The sequence below is a fragment of the Pseudopipra pipra genome, chromosome 16, assembly GCF_036250125.1.
Source record: "Pseudopipra pipra isolate bDixPip1 chromosome 16, bDixPip1.hap1, whole genome shotgun sequence".
Lineage (NCBI taxonomy): Eukaryota > Metazoa > Chordata > Aves > Passeriformes > Pipridae > Pseudopipra > Pseudopipra pipra.
In genome coordinates this window covers 5183725-5199861 of record NC_087564.1, presented here as the reverse complement: position 1 = coordinate 5199861, position 16137 = coordinate 5183725, and the positions used below count along the sequence as shown (strand labels likewise).

At 41.5% G+C, this 16137-nt stretch overlaps 1 protein-coding gene across 1 annotated transcript; it reads left to right on the top strand.

Moving 5' to 3' along the window:
* The first annotated feature begins 1691 nt into the window (after positions 1 to 1691).
* On the top strand, positions 1692 to 15311 carry TMEM114 (transmembrane protein 114). The gene is made up of 4 exons (XM_064672780.1): positions 1692 to 2059; positions 3220 to 3300; positions 11971 to 12108; positions 13081 to 15311. Exons 1-4 carry the CDS (start codon positions 1876 to 1878, stop codon positions 13311 to 13313), a joined length of 636 nt encoding a protein of 211 aa, XP_064528850.1. The 5' UTR covers positions 1692 to 1875; the 3' UTR covers positions 13314 to 15311.
* The last annotated feature ends 826 nt before the right edge of the window (positions 15312 to 16137 follow it).

Sequence of the window (16137 nt, the reverse complement as noted above, 5' to 3'; positions counted from 1 at the left end):
AAATAACTGCTTGAGGTTGAAAAGTGCATGAGGGGAATAACTGAAAAGTTATTAAAAAGGACAACTGCAGCTGTCAGCTTTTTTGTTTCCACATTTCCTGAATATCCATTTCTCCTTCCCAGGGGAAGTTAAGAATCATACTGCCTTGCCAACAAGAAAACTGAATTAAAAAGCAGTAACATTAATTTCACAGAGCTAAAATCCACATTGATTTCTTTTTTGTTAACTATTTTGTGGTTGTTTATCAGCTACTTTCATAGCCTTTGACTATAACATTTATCTCCAGGGGCTTATTCAGAACAATAATTTGCATGTCTTTGACATCACCCAGTTATGAGTTCCCATGTCCAACACAAACTGATTTGTACACAAATTTTTCTAAGAAAGGCATGTATGTAACATATCAGGTGAATGTCTACCCAAGTGACTGTGGTTGCCAACACCAGAAATGAGTTTGCCTATGAGGATGTTGTGAGAGACAACATCAAAAGCCTTGCTAAAGTTAAGATAGACAATACCCACTGCAAATATAGTTGGAAAAAAGAGACAAGCTTGGGATCCTCGTTAGGACTCGTGCCCCAAGGCCTCTTCATTTTGTCTTACTGCACTACTTAGTCTAACTAAACATTTTCACTTTGCTTGATTAACTTTGTATCACCCAAACATCACAATTACAAGGAGGCAACGTCTGCTTAGTTAGTAGAACTACACAGGCACTTTCATCTGTTACAAATGCAACTTGGAGATGTGAGAAAGAGATGGCAAAAGCTCAGAATAATGCTGTATATCTGCTTAACAATGTATTCTTGAATGGAAAGACTATTATATTCCCAGCAGTATACACCTTTCAGTACTTTTGCAGAGCAAAATGTGGTCTGTAGTGGTGATGATTACAGTGTTTAAACAAACACTCTCTCTCAAGAAATATTTTGCTTTTAACTGATCCTACTGCTGAAGCCCTACTGGTTCCTGATAGCTTGTTGCCATGAATGGGTAATGATGTCACACATTCTGCCCAGTGTCCATGCCAGAAAATAAATGAGAATGACTTTTTTAATTTTTGGGAGCTACTTAGCAATTCTCTGGAAGGTCTGAAGTGAATTACAAGGAAGAAAACCCGATGCCCCATTGACCCTACCTGTATTATATCTTTATGCCAGTAAAGTGGCACAGTAAAACTCCAGAGCAAAGGGTCTGCAGATTTAAAATCAAGGTTCTGTTACTTCAATTTACCTTGTTATCCAACATTTCAGTGGGATAGGTGAAGTGTGGCTTAGGGGCTCACACATGAACACACCTGTGCCCTTGGAAACTACATAACTATAGTTTCTGGAAGAGGGTGTACTGCTTGTGTCCTTCCCTCCATCGGTGACTTTCTGACAGGAAAATGATCCCAAGCAGGGTACAGACATCCCCGCATCAGGTAGCAATTTCCATGCTGCTGCCTTCTCTCACACTGCCTTTCAAATTAGGTTAGATCTGTCCTTTTGAGCTCGGCATCTGGAAGGGAAAGAGCAAGAGGAAATCTCTTGTAAGTACATCGGAAAGGCTGCAGGAACACCAGCGCTGTCACTGCTCCTTCCTCCCCTCCAGGACCGCGGCGTTTGGAATAAGGGAGCGCTCAGGATCTCCATCCCCGTGTGTTCTCGCAGGTATCCCTTCCTGGGGAGGCAGAGCCCACCTGCTCAGCGCCGCCACTGATGCGCAGGCGGGTCGGGACAGGTACCCGGGGTCGGGGGCAGGGGGGACCCCTCTGTGCCGGGCGGGGTCCCCGCTCCGCCCGCGGGGCGCGCAGGGAGCGGGGCGGGGCTCGGGGCGCGCAACCTGCGCGGCCGTCGGGTCCGGCCGAGGCGGGGCGGCGGCGGCGACATCAGCATGAGGATGAACTTGGGCGCCCTCACCCTCTTCGTGGCCCTGGTGGGACTTTCCAGCTTCGTCTTCCTCGTGGTGGCCATCGCGACGGACTTCTGGTACATCATCGATGCCTCCAAGCTGGACGCGTCCCGGAACGGCTCGGACGCGCTCAGCTCGCACTCGGGGCTCTGGCGGACCTGCCGCGGTGAGTGGGGCGGGCGGAGCGGCCATCCAGCTGTGGATCCAGCTGTGGGGATCCAGCTGCGGGGATCCAGCTGCGGAGATCCAGCTGTGGATCCAGCTGCGGGGATCCAGCTCTGGATCCAGCTGCGGGGATCCAGCTCTGAGGGTCCAGTTGCGGGGATCCCGCTGTGAGGTTCCAGCTGCGGGGTCCGGATGTCCGGAGGGTCCTTGCCCCTACAAGGCATCCGTGGGCAGTGCCTTGTCGATACCCTCCTGTGTTACCTGCCGAGGGAGACATGGGGAGAGCGAATTTTCTGCTGCTGTAACCTGATTATGCATTAACTTTTAATCCGAGCTAATTTAATAAACGTTAACCATTTAGGAGGAAGGAGATGTCTTTTCATTTGGCTCGGGGAATTAAGGGGTGAAAGTTCTGTGTTAAAGCCATTAAAATAATAAATAATAATGTAAAGAACATAAACATAAAGAACTTAAATATAAACACTATACTTTATGTATACAAACAATACAATTATTGTTATTATTATTATGTATTATTAAATTAACATAGCAATATAAACATTGTTAGTTTGAAATGCGCAACATTCATGAAAATTTTTAACATTAAAATTTAAATTAGGTTATCTATAAATAAGTAAACTTAATCACATACTAGCTAAAGGTGACTAAAGACTCACCAAGTTCACCAGGTAGTTGTACTGTGTTTGGTTTTGCTTAGTGTTTCATAGTTCTAGATTTTAATGAAAGATCTATAAGTGCTATATGGATAGTATAGAATTTTCCCCATTGAGTTAATTTGTTACTTTTGGTTTTGATTCCACCATTAAAAGCAAGGAGTAAGTAATGTTCACCACAGTCAAGAAAGGATGTTGCTCCTAGTGGAGTGGGGAGAAGCAGCAGGTTTCAGGAATTCTCCCTGAGCTGTATCCCAAGCCCACTGCAACGAGCAGATGTTTCCCTGCTGACTCCAGCAGTCAGGCCCCATGGGAGCAGCCAATGCTGGGTACTGGAAATCCCCTCCTTTCCTTCCCTACCTAGGAATAACTGTTTTAAAAGCAGTTAATATTATATGAATTATACTTACATGCAAAAAAAAAAAAACATAGCAAAAAGATGTGATAGTGTAATTTTTCCCTCTTTGTTTTTCCCCTTCTCTGTTAGTGAGGAGTGAGTGTTACCCTTTGATAAACCCCTTCTGGCACAAGAATGCAAACATCACCGAGTCACACAGACAGCTTTTGTGTGAGTAGCATTTATATTATTTTTATATTTATATCCACCCTTCCCTCCCTCCTTTGCCACTTACAAGGACTCATTTCTGATTCAGAGGGGGAACTCTCTGAGATAGTGTTTTGTCTCTGCTTCTGTACAACATCTGTCACTGCCTGTGGTCTTTGAGTAGGTTTACTTTTGAAATAACCATCTATTTCATGTCAAGTTCAGCTAATTTCTTCCACAGGAGCAAGACCTTTCTGACTGGAATGGCACAGGAAGGTACACGATTGTTAAAAAATAAAAGGCAAAAATGGTCAAAAATCGCCTCAGAGGAGTCTGATCACTGAAAATGCTTAAACACACATATAAATGAATCTTTTAGGCAGTTACTTTTCTACCCTTTCAGTGGGATTCCTTGCACTGATAAAAGACTTAAGTTAGTGAGAACTTAAGAAAATTAATCCCTGATTAAAAGCAGTGTTCGAAGTCCTTGAAGAACAGTGTGTTCAAAACCACTAAGCTCCTAACTCTATTTACTTCCTTTTTTTTCCCTGATACATTAGTCAACGCCAGGATGTTCTCAGAAAGTCCAAACTGAACATTTTCAAATACTTACAGGCACCTCCCAAAAGATGATTTAGCTTCTTTGCATCATATTCTGCACAATCCTCTGCTCACCCATGCTCGTATATGGGCTTGATTTTTATAACCTTTTAATTTACTTACCTCTCCTCTCTGACTCTGGCTCTTCCCACCTTGCATGCAGGATATGTGCATTAGTCCTGTGTCTTAAAATGGGACTCTTTCCCTCAAAACCAGCCATTTCCTGAACAATCCTCCAGAGAGGCTTAGAGTGTCTTCAATCTCTTGGAGCAGCATCCCCATGATGAGCTAAGAGTGCAGCACATGTGGAAAGGAGGCCTGGGAGGTGCTGGTGGTGGTGGGGCTGTGTCCCAGCTGTAACTGGGAAGCTGAAGTAGGAATAAGATCCCAGTGGGCTTCTGAAAGAGCCATATAACATATCGACAGGTTCAAGACTAACAGCCCAGGTTGTCTCTCGGAACTTTCAAATAGAAAAGTGCCATTTCTTAAATTTTCCTTGCTCAAGACAGAGGGCCTTGCCTGCTTGATGTTGCTGAAAACTCTGAGGATCAGTGAAAATGATTGTCTGCTTGATCACTTAAACCTTTGAGGGGTCACTGTTAATTGAACCCAACCAGACTGATCACATTTTAGGTGTGGGCAGCTCAACTGTTACGTTGGGGATGGTCCAAAATCTCAGGATAAAGTTGTGTGCATATTTGCAAAAGGCACATCTGTTATTTCCCCCAGGTGAGGAGATTTTAGGTTGCAGCTCTTCAATGAAATAACAAAACAAAATCAGAGATGATACAGAGCTCTTTTGGTTATAAAAATGATGTTGGCTTGGAAACAAAGGTAGTCATGAAGTGTAAGAAAATAGTGGATATGAGTAAAAATTGGATTAATAACTATGTTTACAGGCTCTTCAGAGCTTAACAGAATTTTTTCTCTCACTTTCATATCAAGTACTATTTTTAGGTTCCTGGACAAAGACTTCAGGTCTGCAAAGACACTTGCAGATTTTACGATAAACAAGGCATAGTCTGCCTAAAAATGATGAGATAAGACATCAAAGATACTTTTATTGAAATAACCTGCTAGGCTTGATTAGAATGACCTACAGAGTGAACTTTTTGATTTTTTTGGCTGTTCAGCTTCAGTGCAGTTTCAGTGAGGTGAGGCTACAGGTCTGCAGCAACAGCAGCTGAACACAGGAACTGCCATGCCAGTCCTTCTTCCTTCAAGGAAATACAGATATTTCTGAGTGACATCTAAGTTCATTAAGTACTGAGATAGCACCTTCTGCTCTTTATTAAATATTTTCTGACTGTGGTCACTGAATCATATTTAGGCAAACCATTTTCATCTACGACACACTTTAACTAGAATTTTAGGGGAAAATTCCGAGGGCATGGATTGCAGTGTATTTACAGTAGTTTCTTCATCTGTTGCTGTATGGGGCAAACAAGCTAATTGCACAGCTTTAATTGGTTACTTCAAAAAAATCATATTTTTCTCATGTGTGCCTATGCAGGTGTCTGTGAGGAACGTTCACATGGGATTAATCTCATTCCATCTAGCTGTACACACATATTTCTAACTGATTATTCCTTAATGGACTGTCTCCTGTTGTAGGTACTTAACACATCGGTCACATCCCTCATTCTTCAGAGTTTGAATGCACTTCTTGGTGTGTCTTAACTAGACACAAGTGCCAAAAAGATGGGAGAAAGTCTGTATGTGAGTGCAAAGAGCTGGGTCGAAGTGGAAACAAAAGTCCTGGTCACTGCCAGAAGACAAACCCTTCATTAGAAAACGAAAAGCCTCCACATTCCCTTCCTCCACACTTCCAATCTCTCTCCTATTCACCCACAGCATATTCCTTTTAGGTTTATTGTGTACTTCAAATAGAGCTCCTGGTAAATTAAAATGATTCGGTGCACAAGTTAAGATCCTGTGCCAGCAGCAATATTACTCAGGCAATCAACACAGGTGCTGTTAAGCCTGGCAGTATGACGTGCTTGCACATCACAGGAGTACTCTTGGCTGATTCCTCTCATGGATTAGACACAAACATGCCTCCTCCTCTGCATCAGCCTTCCACTTCTTTTCTTACCACTCCCTCCAGCTGAACATACAGTGGATACCATCTCTCTCCCTCAAGCCCACAATGTATAAAATATTTTCCTACTACAGATTACATTATGACATGGCTATATATTTGGTTAAAACATCATCCACTGACTAAACAAAAATACCACTATAGACTTCCTGCCACTAGTTTTCCTGAAATTTCTGCATTTTAAAAATGCTTTTTTACTGGAGATGTACACTTTCCTCTGTCCTATACAGGATTAAAATTGTCACTTTTCACAATTTAGACAGTTATTAGGGTCTCTTGGTGACCAGTAGAATTAAAGATAGTCCTCTGAAAATCACCCTTAGGACTGAAATCTGTCATCAGACCCCCCACAGATATTTTGCCTTGCTGTGTGTTCTCCTGTGCAAGCTATGGAAGACAAGCAGGAAGAGCAACTTTTTTTCATGGTGAGCTGAATCCATCTCTCACTAAATGATAAAATAAGGGTGTCACTCTCACTTCAAAGGAAGCTGCATCAGGAGCTCTGAGCAGCTTTGCCATTTTCCAGTAGGAGAAACAGCATCCCCAATCACATCGAAGCGTTGAGGATCACATACAGAGAGAGGGAAGCTGGTGTGTAGCAGAAATGGCAGTATTTAATCACCTGAAAGATTTTCCCCAAGAGTTTCAGCTTTGTAAAAGAAGTTCTTGAAAGAAAAACCAAACCAAAACAAACAGAGCCAAAACTACAAAAAAAATACCACTACCAAAAAAAACCCAAACAGAAAAAACCCCAGCAAGTTACATGGGGCAAAGGTTGCTCTTAGGTATTTTTGTAATATAAATATTTTCCATTTACCACAGTCTGTATTGTTAATAATTAGTGAATACCAGTATGGATTTAGGTAAAGGCAGCACCAGTGTAATCCCTGCAAAATGAACAGTGTTGTAAATATTTTTAATCAAAACCAGACAATTTCTCTTGAGTCTTAGCTTTGCACCTGAGCTGGTGTGGGGTCCCACCTGCACTGCAGAGCTGGGGCTGGTGTTATGAAAAATAATGTGAGAGGAACTGCTGTTCTTTCTTACTGTCTGCATGACACACAAACCATCTGCATTAGGTACCTACAGGTACCTACAAGCCTCTCACAATCCTGATTTTTTTGTTATTGACATGAACATCATGGGCAGTGATTGATTTCCTTTTACAGGTCCATTTTTAGTGCTCTCCTGTATTCTTGAGCCATCTAGAGATGAGCAGTTAATGGATGTGGTTTCCACTTACATGTGGCTGGAAGAAAATCTTTTTCCTGATGTAAAATCAAGACTGGAGTGTGCAGCTGCCCAGTGCAACTGCTTAAAGTATTCTCCTTAGAGTATTTTTATTTTTTCTTTTTTTAAACTTCAGTGTGACTGGAACATGAGGCTGCAGACAAGTTAGTCCTTCCTGCAGGGAAACAATCTTTGCAGCAGAGGCAGTTACTGATGCCTCAGTTGTTTTAATGTAACAGCTGCCTTGGTTTCTTCCTCAACAAAATTAGTTTAATAGTACAGATAAACTTGTCTGGATTTCCTTACAACATGTGGGCCCTGTAACAGTCACTAACCAGCTGCTTTCACACTTTGCCCTGCTCTTCGTGGTCCTGCTTCAGTTTTACTGAGCTTATTTTATTTTTACAGTTTGTAATGTTATAAAGAATCCCCTATTATTTGGCTGCCATGACATTTTCCCTTGGGGATTTACAGTTCTTCACAATTTTTCTCGTGGTTTGAAGTTATCAGAAGGAAAACAGAGCTGGAATATCTAGCAAGAGCTGGTTCAGAGGCCAAGTGAAATAAGACCCAAATGATGTACACAGAAATTCTAATTTAATTGATCTGGTAGGTGTGTACATAAAGGGATCTGCTTTGTTTCTGAGCAACAGTGCACTGTTCCTTCAGAGAGGTCCCAGTGAACATCTGCTGGGTGCTTACAGTAGATATTACAGTAAATATATACAGAAATCTGAGATAACTCCAGCATCACTGCAGCTGGGACCAAATGAGTGACAACCTGTGATGAATGTTCTCGTTTTCAAAGTCATTGGTACCGTGGCAATAGAGTGTGAGCCACAGTGCACCGCTCACATCCATCATTCTACCCATTCCTGCTTGAGACTGTCCCCTGTTCCCTGTCCAGCATCATTTTATTTCTACTGTCTGCAATTCGTCTTCCAGTTGAGCTCAGAGACTTTCTGAGAAGAGCACCAAGCCAAAACATGTAACACAGAGACCAGAGCCTGGCTAATTGTCCTGGAGTTCCCTGACCCTGTGAGCAATCCTCCACCAGCATCTTTTCTCTGGTGATCTGGAGGGAAACCAGGCCTTTGTGTCCCTGGGGTCCGAGCCCAGAAGTCTCACATTTAGCCACTGACAGCAGTTCTTTTCAGTTGCTCGTTGTTTTTCCAAGTAGTTTCCTTCCTTTCTTCCCTACAAGCAGGTAGGTCTTTCTCCATACACTGATTCTTCCTGGCTTTGCCAAGTCTTTCCAGAGCAGCCCCACTGGTTTTAGCAGCTGCCAAGCGTTCGGTTTCAGCTCGAGCCTTTTGTCTTTCTAACTGGCTATTTAGTAACTGCTGGGTAAGATAAACAGGGCCTTAATTAAGCTCTTCTGAGCCGCTGCCATTTGGAGTATTTCTGATGAGGTGACTATTACAGTTTTCTAGAGACTATTTGCTATTATAAGCTGTGCAAACAAATCCGAAGTTGCTTTGAAGCAATTAAGCTCCAGCACGTTAACAGGAGATGATTAACAAAACTGCTCGGCTTGCAGTTGGTTACTTCTGACACCGCTCAATTTTTCTAGTTCGTTCCACAGATTTCTCTTTACAAACAACTCGACAACAACTGTGTTGGGTGGTAATTCAGAAGTGCCTGCCAAATCCTGAGATCTGGACACACACTGCAGATGTCATTCTTACAGATATTTGGTCCCATCTCTGCTAAAACAGCTTTGGCTAGCTAATGTAAAACTTCATTAGCTCAGATCAGGCAATTCAGTTCTTTTCTCTTCTGCAAAAACCAGGAGTGTTTTTTAAATGTTTGTGAGTTTGTTTCAGTATTTCCAAGACTAAACTGTTGGACCTTTTGTGACAGGGAACTCTAGCATTGAGCAATAGAGCAATTCTGTTTTACAAGAAAGTGCACATACCTCTTCTTGTGCAAAATGTTTAGGCTGGTGGTTTTTTTTTTCAATAGTAGATTAATTTCATCAATATGAAGAGTTATATGTACAATATATAATGCATCAATGTGTATTTCAACAGAAATTGAAAAAAATACTAAAATGACTGCAAAATTAATGTTTTAACTTCTTTCACAGATGATTATTGAGGACAGAAACACAGTAAAGATATTTTAAGTCATGTTCTTCTATAAACTAATTCTGTTCCTCTAATCAAGGAATATAATGGCATAATATCATATGCCAGATGGCATGAATTCAGATTCCTGAGTGGTTTCCATGGCAGCATTTTAGAATAAGTTTCCCAGGCAGTTGCAGATTTCACAGGACAAATGAGTATTAGATATTGAACTTGAACACTGGAGATGATAAAGTACTGTTTAACCAAATACAATCCATTAAATATTTGATTTTAAAAAAGCTGCAGGTGATTAATGGGAAATGTAGCTGTGTATAGGAAAAGTGAGGCTCTGTCACAGTGGGATTTGTGGGTTTCAGCTGAGATATCACTAAATCCTGTATTTTCACTCAAGAGGGCATAAAAATCAGAGTTATTCTGATGCTGCATGCAACTGCCACAGATCATTAATGTAATCTGTGACACTCCCCAGGATGTTCTGGTATGGATTTGCTTTCCCTTTCCTTCACAAGGTTCCATTCAGAGCCTGATCTACCTCACCCACTGTCCTGGCTCAGGTTGCAGTAGCTGAAATCACACCATGATAAGGAAAGTCAAAGAAATGGCAACTGTAGGTGCTACTGTCCTGAGGTGTAGCTTGTTAGCAGTCAGTGAGGGACACCTGGAAAATCACAAGGCATAGAGCCAGTGATGAGCTTATTTCTGTTTTTTCCCTCCCAGCAAAGCCAGGTCTGGGGACAGAGTTGTACCATTCTTACATTCACAATTTTAAAATGTTAATTATATCTGATTTTATCAGATTTGAGCATTGAGGCCTTTTCACCTTTTACGTGCAAGACCAAATCTAAGGGAGCACACGGATGTCAGAGTGGTGGGGAACCAAAATCAGGCCCAATAACCCTCAGCAAGCACAAATGTGGCTGAAGACCAGCCTGTTTCTGCTGCTTCTCTGGAATCTGAGAGCTGAATTGGGTTCCAAATCTCTGTTCTGTCACATCATGTTGCATAACATCCCCAACAACCACTTCTACCTATATAAAACTGCTGAACTGAGTTCCAGGGCTATTTCTTGTCTTGGTATTCAGCTAAGAATTGCAGACAGTTCTGACATACTGGTTTCTACCCAGTAAGCTGAAGATTGATTTGGCTGTTAGCATCTGAGAATTGCTATAGGTTTGTGTTTCTTAGGCAGCAACAGCAGCCGTGGCTACTTTTGCTGAAGGAAAACACAGGGAGTGTCCTCAGCTTTAGAATCAAAGAGAGAAAGTGCTCTCTTCAATGCAGAATGCTGAATTTGTCATTTCTGAGCATCAGCTGGTCCTGATGTGGGCATATGTGGGATTGAATATGAAAATATAATACCAGCATAAATAAACAGAAACAGAAGAACAGTAGGGTCACCTCCCAAAACTTTGTCATTTTCCCTTGTGATCATGTTCTGTGCTACACAAAACAATTATATCTTGAAACCACATTCTCCACAAGAAAAGACATTAACAGTGTCTGCCTTGATCCCATGCAGACCCTTCCTAACCTTCCAAGCTTCTAGAACTGAACAGAGATACACAGTTGTGTCTTATCTTTATAATGCTGTTGAAGGGGATAAGCTGGATCCTTAGCCAGTGACAGAGGGAGTGCTTCCAATTCAGTGGGCAGTTACAGTCACTTAAAAAAAATTGATCATTTGATCACACAAAACCTGTGATCTCTTAACTGATTCCTTTTCCTTGGGAACCAGCTAATGGTGTATTGTGATTCCTCTGTGAAATTAAATGAGTCACTGAAGCCTAGACCTCTTCAGAATATGGATTTTAAGGGATTTTTTTTGTCTCAGCACTTTGGTATTAAATAAATTGATGCTGGAATTACTTTTTCTTGGTTATTATTCTAGAAAAGGTTGGGTTGAAGGTTGTGGATAGATTACATGAGAAGGAACAATGACACAAAGATGGTTCATGATGAAAAAAACAGTGTGATATGAAAAAATACATAGCAACCCTCTGTTTACACAGCTATTAAAATGTTATAGGGATCAAGAAAGACTAATGTAAAACATTTAGCATGGGAGGAAGTGAGCAGGATAGGTTAATGTACTTAGTGAAGCTGCTGTAGAAAACAATGACAGACAGAATCAGAGCTGGATGGGAAAATTTACCTCTAGTTGATGGTCAGCTGCAACAAAGGAAAAGGTCACCAATTTGCTAGATCTGTTCAGCAGAGGACATGTGACAGAAGAGAAAGAATTTAATCAAAAGCATGGCTGGATCTCACCACCCAGACAACAATGCCACTCACTGTGATCTGTGTGATAACCAGGGCTACTTCTGATTTAGGTTGTCAGTGCCTACCTGTTATCCAGCTTGGCTTAATAGCTCAGTCAGTTTAACTGCTTAAATATATCTATGCAGACATATCCTTTATATTTCTGGTCTCTGTTTGAAACACAGGCTGTGATCCTGTGAGGGCTTGCTCTGTATGTGACCTTTTCCTCCATATCATATATTTGTCCTGCCAACTTAAACTGAAAACCCAAGAGGTTTTCCAATTTCTTGTTGATTCAGCACAGAATAAAGCTTTGATTCTGCTCAGGGGCTCTGCACTTAATAATTATTAGTACATCCATTGATACCATAATCAAATATTGAAATATTAACGTTCTTTATTTTTTTTCAGACATGCATGGAACATTTGTCATCCTGATGCCCCTCAGCCTGATACTGATGATTTTTGGAGGAATGACTGGGTTCATCAGTATCCTTGCCAGGGCCTACCTACTGCTTCTGATGACGGGACTGCTTTTTCTTTTTGGAGGTACAATATCAAACTCCCAACCTAACCAATTTAAATAATAAGGGATTATATCTCAGAAACATCACTTTGTTTTTCCAGAGAATAAGAGCTAAGCAGGAGTTTCATTTCAGAATAATGCTGGTGTTCATCCTGATGGGATTCTGGAACAGAGCAACTTGGAGTCAGGAAAGGCAAATAATCACACACAGCCAAACATCCTTGTGCAGTGAGTCACACTTTGAACACAGAGTGTTTGCTGTGCCCATTAACACAAAAGATTTAATACCTTCTAAGCACAGGGCACAAATTCTTTACAGACAGGGTAATGGGGTAATTGACTTTGGAACTAGTAAAGGATAGGGTTTGATAACCTTACACAGATCTTACACCCTTTAAGAAAACTGACAATTTTTTAAAGGCTTTTGTATTGGGTTCCTGAAAAGAGTCTTGCTGGGCAAGTCTGCTCCAAGGATGTCTTTGACTCAGTTATTTGGAAGTGATGAGTAGTCATGACTCCACAACACTTGGTGGGAGGTGGCAGCAAAGACCAACACATTTACATTAAACACTCAAAATTTACAATACTCAAAATTAGAAAGCAGCCTAAATTCAGGTCAGTGACCTGACATGCAAGAATCTGTGTCTCTGTGGGCTTTCTGGCATAGAGGTGGACATCTGCACATGGTGCTCAGCAGTGAGGAATCAGGATGCACTATAATACAGTACTGAAAACACAGATGTGTGTGCATTAGATATCTGTGAAATATATGACTGGATTTCTATTGTGGCAGGCTTGATGTTAGACATTTTGATTCAATATTTAACAGTGGGAACACATTATACTCAATGGACAGAAAATCAACCTCAAATAGACATCAAAGATAAACTGGGAATCTGGCCTGGGTGGGATAGGAAGGAGTGGGAAAGAAGCCCTAAGCCATATCTGATTGCTTGTTTTTGATTTAACCAGCTGAGTATGTCTCTCTCTCTCAGCTCTGGTCACACTTACTGGGATCAGTGTCTATATTGCATATTCAGCTGCTGCCTTTGAAGAAGCTGTCTGCCTCCTGAGGAGCAAGGACCTCCTGGTGGAAATCGATATCAGGTTTGGCTGGTCCCTGGCCCTGGTCTGGATCTCCTTTGTGGCAGAAGTGCTCACTGGGGCCGTGTTCCTCCTGGCAGCAAGAGTTGTGGGTCTGAAACGGCAGCGTGAGCAGACATTATGAACAACAGGTATCCTTGCAACAACAGAACCCTGGAGAGCCCGACAGTCTGGATTGCTCGGTCCAGCTGCTCACTGGGGGTATATAAAAGTGGAAGGCTGAGTGCCTTGTCCACTGCTGTAAACCTTTTCCCTCACAGTTGGCTATAAAACACAATGATTCTGATAAATCAGTAAAACATTGCAAGTGCTGTCAATAAGGACACCCTTGTGACTTTAGAAGAAAGTACATTGCAGTGCTAGTGCTTTCAGACTAATTTCAGCTGGCAGCTCGTGAGACATCTCCATTCACTGCTTGGAACAAGGCTGATTTCTTGCTTTCTTTTATCTTTTTTGCTGTCTAAGCAAAGTGCCTCAGAGTACCTTGCAGGTCAGCTTTTGGGTTCTCCTCTGAGGATCCTAAGAAGGACATGGACCTGCTGCAGTGAGTCCAGAGGAGGCCACAAAGATGCTCCAAGGGCTGGAGCCCCTCTGGTATGGAGGCAGACTGAGAGAGCTGGGGGTGTTCAGCCTGGAGCAGAGAAGGCTCTGGGGAGACCTTAGAGCCCCTTCCAGTACCTAAAGTGGGATACAAGAGGAAAGGGACTTTGGAGAAGAGCCTGGTGGTTGGAACTAGATGATGTTTGAACTCCTTTCCAACCCAAACTGTTTCATAATTCTGTAATCCAGCAGATGGTAGTGACTGTGATGGTAAAGTCCTTGCAGTGGTGAGTGTACTGCAAGAGAAAGATACAGCTGCTTTCCCAGATGTTTTAACTAACTACTGTAGCCAGCCCCAATCTACTTCAGATGCTCAGGCTACATACTTATCTTTTTCAGCCTGTCACTAGCTGCTTTTTCAATTCTGTAATGCCGAGGATGTATCTGATGCATTCCCCAGTTTTTATTTTGCATTTTTGATGATGCTTCCTTTTCATGAAGTTTGTGCACATGCTTTGTGCTAGAATATGTTTGTCTTGTGCTGGAAGCTGCTGAATAAAGTGAACACACAGGATACACGAATTTCATCCTTGGTGCCAAAGCAACCTAGTTTTTCCTCTGGGTAGTAGCACTTAAAAGAATTGAAGTTACTCAAGAAATTTCCCCCTGACTGCTGTGGCTTTGAATAAAGACATGAATGTGTTAACAGCTTCCCTCCTTTTCTGTGAGATCATGTATTTCTAGAGGGCCTCAGCACACTGCAGTTCAGGACTGTGACTCAGGAGCTGTGTCAGGCACACTCTGTCGTTGGGCAAGTCCCTTGTACATCCTCCAGTGGTGCAAAGGGCATTCACCTACCTCTGTTATATATCAGGACAACTTTACCAGTGTGTCCCACGTTAAGGATTGCACATTCACTCTCTCTGAGCTCAGCTTTTAGTCCCACAGTACCAATTCCTTCATGAAAAATAGTGGCAGGGAGCTTCTGGGAGCTTCCAGTCTTTGAAGACAGAAGGAAACATTATTATTACCATGCTGTGAATGGAGAGCTGAGCCAGAAGATCTGTCCAAGGTCACATGAAACCAGAGTTTCTGAATCCCAGCCTAAGACCTGAGTTGGCAGTTGCTTGTTATCAGACTGAAGTAAGACTAGAAATCCTGAACGGACTAAGAAGTAGAAATTCTGTGGTTAGCCAGTCCAATTTTGTAATTCTCACTTGTTCTGACATTGGTTTTCAGGTATTTTCCATGTTGCCTTATGTTAGGACCATGTAATTGAGTGATTTTACAAGTTAAAGCATACCAAATCAGCTCTAGAAAAAGAGTAAGAAAAACAAATCCTTTGTAGTAAAAATTCGATGTGCTTAAGTGAATTATGTAAAATGTGATTCTGTGTTTTGTTGCTGGTGAAGCTATTTATAATACAATTTGTATGATGTTACTCAGACATTACTGTAAGTGTAACAGTAAAATATAATCTGAGTTATTTTTTGAATATTTATTACAGATGTTATTTTAAAGTGGTTTTGAATGTTGTAAAATTAAATAAAATGACGTCTCAGAGCTGGGAGTTATTTACCAAGACATGGAAGAACTAGGTTTTATATTGTTCCCTAACTTTTTCTGCAGATCTACTGTTTTTATGATGCTTTTGAAGTGCCTGTGTCACATGTGGTAGGTATTTAAAAGGTACTGGCAGAGCTACAATATAAAATACTCAAGTGATCAAATCTAATTAGAAAGCCAATGAATCTGTTATTGAATTAGAGCAATTGTCATTTCCATGGCTCTCCTAAATTTCTCATTCTGGCTTCCTGCAATATCTGGCACAATGGTAATAAAGAGTATCTTCTGCTCCTGAATGTTTGCATAACCCCAGAATTTCTCTGAAATTCCTTCTGAATACAAAGAACAAAAGACTGTTTGGAACAGACAAATTAGCACTGAGCATGTTGAAAAATTATGCTAGGAAGAGAAAACATCCTAGAATGGATTTTTATGTATTTTGAGACAAATGACCTTATAAGCTTCTTCCTCTTACTGAAACTAATGTTTATTTAATACCCAGTTCTTTGCTGTGTTTTCCCCAAAATACATTACTGAGATGAGGACACTGAGTGTTCCCATTACTTTGTGGTGAATTGCAAACTCATTGGTAATTGGTCACATTTCAAGTGAAGAAAAACAGATGTACTGAGCAGAGCAGTACTGTTTGAGGGGTAAAGGCACAGAGCTACTGGCCAGTACCCATCAGTAATTTAAAGGCTTCCTCAGGAGGTGACAGACAAGGATAGGAGAGGTCAGAGGAATCCATGAGCATGAAAAAGGTGCAGATATACAAAACATTTAGAGGACATGCTGGTGAATATTATGTGGACATGAAGCCACAAGTCTGAAACTGTGCTGTT

Bases quoted from the DNA above. Each gene is read 5' to 3' on its own strand.
- TMEM114 (XM_064672780.1), top strand. From the start codon at position 1,876: ATGAGGATGAACTTGGGCGCCCTCACCCTCTTCGTGGCCCTGGTGGGA. The intron at 3,301-11,970 runs GTGAGTAGCATT...ATTTTTTTTCAG, and splicing joins GTCACACAGACAGCTTTTGT to ACATGCATGGAACATTTGTC. The intron at 12,109-13,080 runs GTACAATATCAA...TCTCTCTCTCAG, and splicing joins ACTGCTTTTTCTTTTTGGAG to CTCTGGTCACACTTACTGGG.